The 3,863-nt window shown below is 42.1% G+C and overlaps 1 protein-coding gene across 1 annotated transcript; it reads right to left on the bottom strand.

The window, feature by feature from the left end:
* Positions 1-559: 559 nt before the first annotated feature.
* LOC135203107 (piggyBac transposable element-derived protein 3-like) lies at positions 560-2,012 on the bottom strand (the record flags this gene model as incomplete). The annotated part of the gene is made up of 1 exon (XM_064232742.1): positions 560-2,012. A coding segment is annotated over one exon (1,314 nt), but the record flags the coding sequence as incomplete, so codon positions are not given.
* Positions 2,013-3,863: the final 1,851 nt, after the last annotated feature.

The raw sequence follows: 3,863 nt of genomic DNA, 5'->3' as shown, positions 1-3,863 counted from the left end.
TCTGGCCTCAGAACTGCACAACACCTTGTCATTAGTATAGTTTAACCCTTTAAGGGCCACCTTAAGTTTTATGGGGAATTTCAAAAAACCCTCTTAGTATGTTATTCTACATATAAATCCAAGACTCTTTATTCTTGTGTATTTTTTGATATCTTGCAAAAAATGTTCAAGACATGCATCCACCTTGGGATACTTTGGGCCGTAACGGTAAACTTTTTTCTGGTGGTACCACTTATGATTTTCTGACATCCAGCACTTGTATACACCATTTATTTAGTAATTCTCTTTAACAATCATTACTTAGGGATACAAGGCATGGATATGACTTTCATATATAAACTTCAAAAAGTGAATATCAGAAAATTTGAATTTATTATTTTAGTTTTTTATCAAACTTTAAAAAAAATTTCACTGTATTATTTTCTAGTAATTTACCAACTTATTTCTTTTGATTTTTTTCAGACTTTTTTTTTTACTTCAGGTAATTATATAAGAAACACTGAGATGATTTAGTTATTTATTTTACAATGAATTTAAAAAAAACATACAATTTCTGATATTTACAATGTATTTACAATTACTGGCCTACCTTGTGGAATAATGAAAAACAATTTCTCACATCACTGAGGCACAATGCAACCTTGCAGTCTTTGCACACCCAACGGGATCTGCTAATGTGGCCCTTCCCTGAACAAAACTTACATGTTTGCCTTTCGTCCACATGCTTTGGCATATGCAGAGAGGTGGCATCCTGGTGGGACTCTAATGGAAGGCATGATTGCACGTTGGCCCCGCTTAGGTTTAGGCACATGTCTTGTTCCAAGGGAAGCCCTGGTTACCTTGCTGATGGGGGTCTTGAAGCTGACCAGCCAAAAACAGATTTCAAGGCGGAACTCCTTGAGGGGCATAGGCTTGCACTGCAATGCCAAACAGTCTCCCTTGTAAAGGATCCAGGCATTGCAGATAATCAAGTCCAGTATGTAAGCAAACTGCCTCATGTAGTACCACTTTGCTTTGAATGGGGTCTTGTAGAGGTGGACCAACATGTCGTTCTTGTCAATGCCACCCATGTGACTGTTGTACTTGTTGATAACATTTGGACATTGCACAGGAACCTTCTTCTTCGCTTCCTTGTCATACCTCTCCACTTTACAAATAGGCTCCACACCAACATCAGTGGATAAGATTGTGACAATGCTGTTGTCCTTCCACCTGGCGACAAGGATGCCATCAGAAGAGACGTAGTCAAGTGTGCCCCTGGGTACCGAGGTGTTGGTCATGTCCTTGCCAGACTGGAGGGGTGGATAGCCAACTCTGTTGTCCCTGGCAGTGCCCACATACCAGGAACTATACTGTGACCTCAAGTACTCAACCAACGCTATACTTGTGAAGTAGTTGTTGGCATACACAGTGGAATTCTCTGGGTCCTTGAGGGTCTTGACCAAGGCAATAACAAACTTGTTAGTGACTGGCAACTTCTCCTCCTCTTCAGACAGTGATGTGGGGTGGCTCTGAAACGTAGTGGCCCCCTGGTACATGAGAATGTCATGGATAAATCCATCCACACAGCAGATGAGTTTGAAGCCCCACTTGTCCGGTTTCTTGGCTACATATTGACGAAGGTTACCTGCCGTGGTGCCCTTGTATGCAACCATAACCTCATCTATGGATTGCATAGGAGTCTCTGCAAAATTCAAGAACTCCCTGGTAACCTTAGTGAAGAGGGAACACACCTTCAAGAACCGGTCTTTTGATCCTGCTGCCTGTTCGTTGTCACTGAAGTGGAGGTTTGATCGGATTACCTTGAAACGGTTCCTGGACATATACTCAGCAACTTGAGGCACCCTCGTCTTGATAGCCCAGTAGTCCACTATGCTGGGCAAAGGCATAAGTTCCATGTACATGAGGAGACCCAGGAAAACCATGAACTCGGATTCGGAGAGGTTGAAGTTACTGACCACATCCCTCTGCTTTGAGTACAGGTTACTCTGAAAGACGATGTGGGACCTAAGTCAGGCGTAAAAAATGTGTGAAGTATTCAGAGGCCGGCCTCAGAAAGTCAGGACGGGGGTGAACATACTCCTGCTGGGGCTGGTTAGTGATGTCTTCCTTCTTCCACTGTCGAACCCGAGGTCTCCTAGTGGAAGGCCGGACCGCATCACCATCCTCTGGTATCTGCTGAGGAACAGCAACAGACCTTGTGACCTGAAATAAAAAGAAAGCATTATTAGTAAAACAGTAAATGACTCATGAGTGTGTATGTGTATGTACTATGTCATGAGTGTGTATGTGTATGTACTATGTGTGGGCAGTGAGTATGTTTGTATGTGTATGTATGTGTGGACAGTGAGGGTATGTGTGTGTATGTGTGAGCAGTGAGCGTACATGTGTGTATGTGTGGGCAGTGAGTGTAGCAAATGTACACATTTTCAAACACAAAACATCAATATAAAAATGGTATGACTTTTAAAAAACTCATGGCAATAACTGTTTATATAATATGCGTCATACTAACCTGGCCTAGATCTCGAGGTGGAAGGCACATCCTCGGCAAGACTAAGTTTGTCAAGGTCACTGTCGTCCTCGAGTGATGCCACGTCCATGTCACTGCCTGCAGCATCATCAGGGGCTATCCAAGAACGTTGACTATCATCCTCATGCTCCAATGCAGCATTCCTGCACCCATAAAACATCGCACTTTTAATCTGCAAAGAAAAAAATTAAAATTCATGTAATAATTCTCTCTCTCTCTCTCTCTCTCTCTCTCTCTCTCTCTCTCTCTCTCTCTCTCTCTATCTCTGGACATAAGCCCAACAACTGCAAACTAAATAAAAAGGCATACAACTGAGCCTATCACTATAATTACTAGAAATGACACTAACAGGACTCACTTTTGTAAACAAACAATCAATCTCTCTCTCTCTCTCTCTCTCTCTCTCTCTCTCTCTCTCTCTGTGCACATAAGTCTAACAACTGCAAACTAAATCAAAATGCATGCAAATGAGCCTAACATCACTATAATTACTAGAAATGACACTAACAGCACTCACTTTTGTAAACAAACAATCCATAACACACAATAACAACTTGTGGGTGACGCCGTATCTTAACGGATTTTTTTACAGTTACAGACCAAAGTGTCCCAGAATGGATTAACGTACTCTGCCTAAACTCGCCCAGAGTGGCCCATATTGGATATTTACTTTTTCCATCACTATTTCACCACTTCAGTAAAATCACAGCGCCATCACACTTAGTTCAGAATGAAGGCAAAACATTCAACTACAACATATCAAATCCCTATGTACTCACCATGATTATGGGGGTGGGGTGGGGGGCGCGGGTTCCATCGGAAGAATTGTGTGGCAACTTCACAGTGTCACATCTTGGGTGCGACTGAGGTTCATTTGGTGCTCTGCTGTTTTTCACTGGAGGGCTGTATTCGCTTCTGATTGGTTGATTTCAAGAGCCAAGGAGTGCTGCTATGAGTTCCCATAGCGTCAATTTCATACACGCTCTAGCTTGTTGGTGACGAATGCACCAAAAGTAGCTGTTTTAAGTGACTCATATGGGCCACTTGGACCATAAAGGGTTCTCACTTAAGCAAATGCTTCAATCTTACGTCTCCCCAAGTCACAAGGCCTACCCTTCGTGATTTCCTTTTTAAATTCACACGTACTTCTGCCATACCCAAGAACTTAAATAATAATAATAATAATAAAATAAAGAAGTACAACAATTCCTATTTGACCTTTGAACTCCAATCACTTCCAAGGTCCAAAGAAAAGGTCTTTCATTGGACTTTGACCTCTCGAACGTTAAAAAGATGTACACAGGCCCTTTGTCATAATGGAGTTGTTCCC

The sequence above is a fragment of the Macrobrachium nipponense genome, chromosome 24 (assembly GCF_015104395.2).
Source record: "Macrobrachium nipponense isolate FS-2020 chromosome 24, ASM1510439v2, whole genome shotgun sequence".
Lineage (NCBI taxonomy): Eukaryota > Metazoa > Arthropoda > Malacostraca > Decapoda > Palaemonidae > Macrobrachium > Macrobrachium nipponense.
Note: the sequence above shows the minus strand (reverse complement) of the source record. Positions and strands in the feature narration are given on the sequence as shown.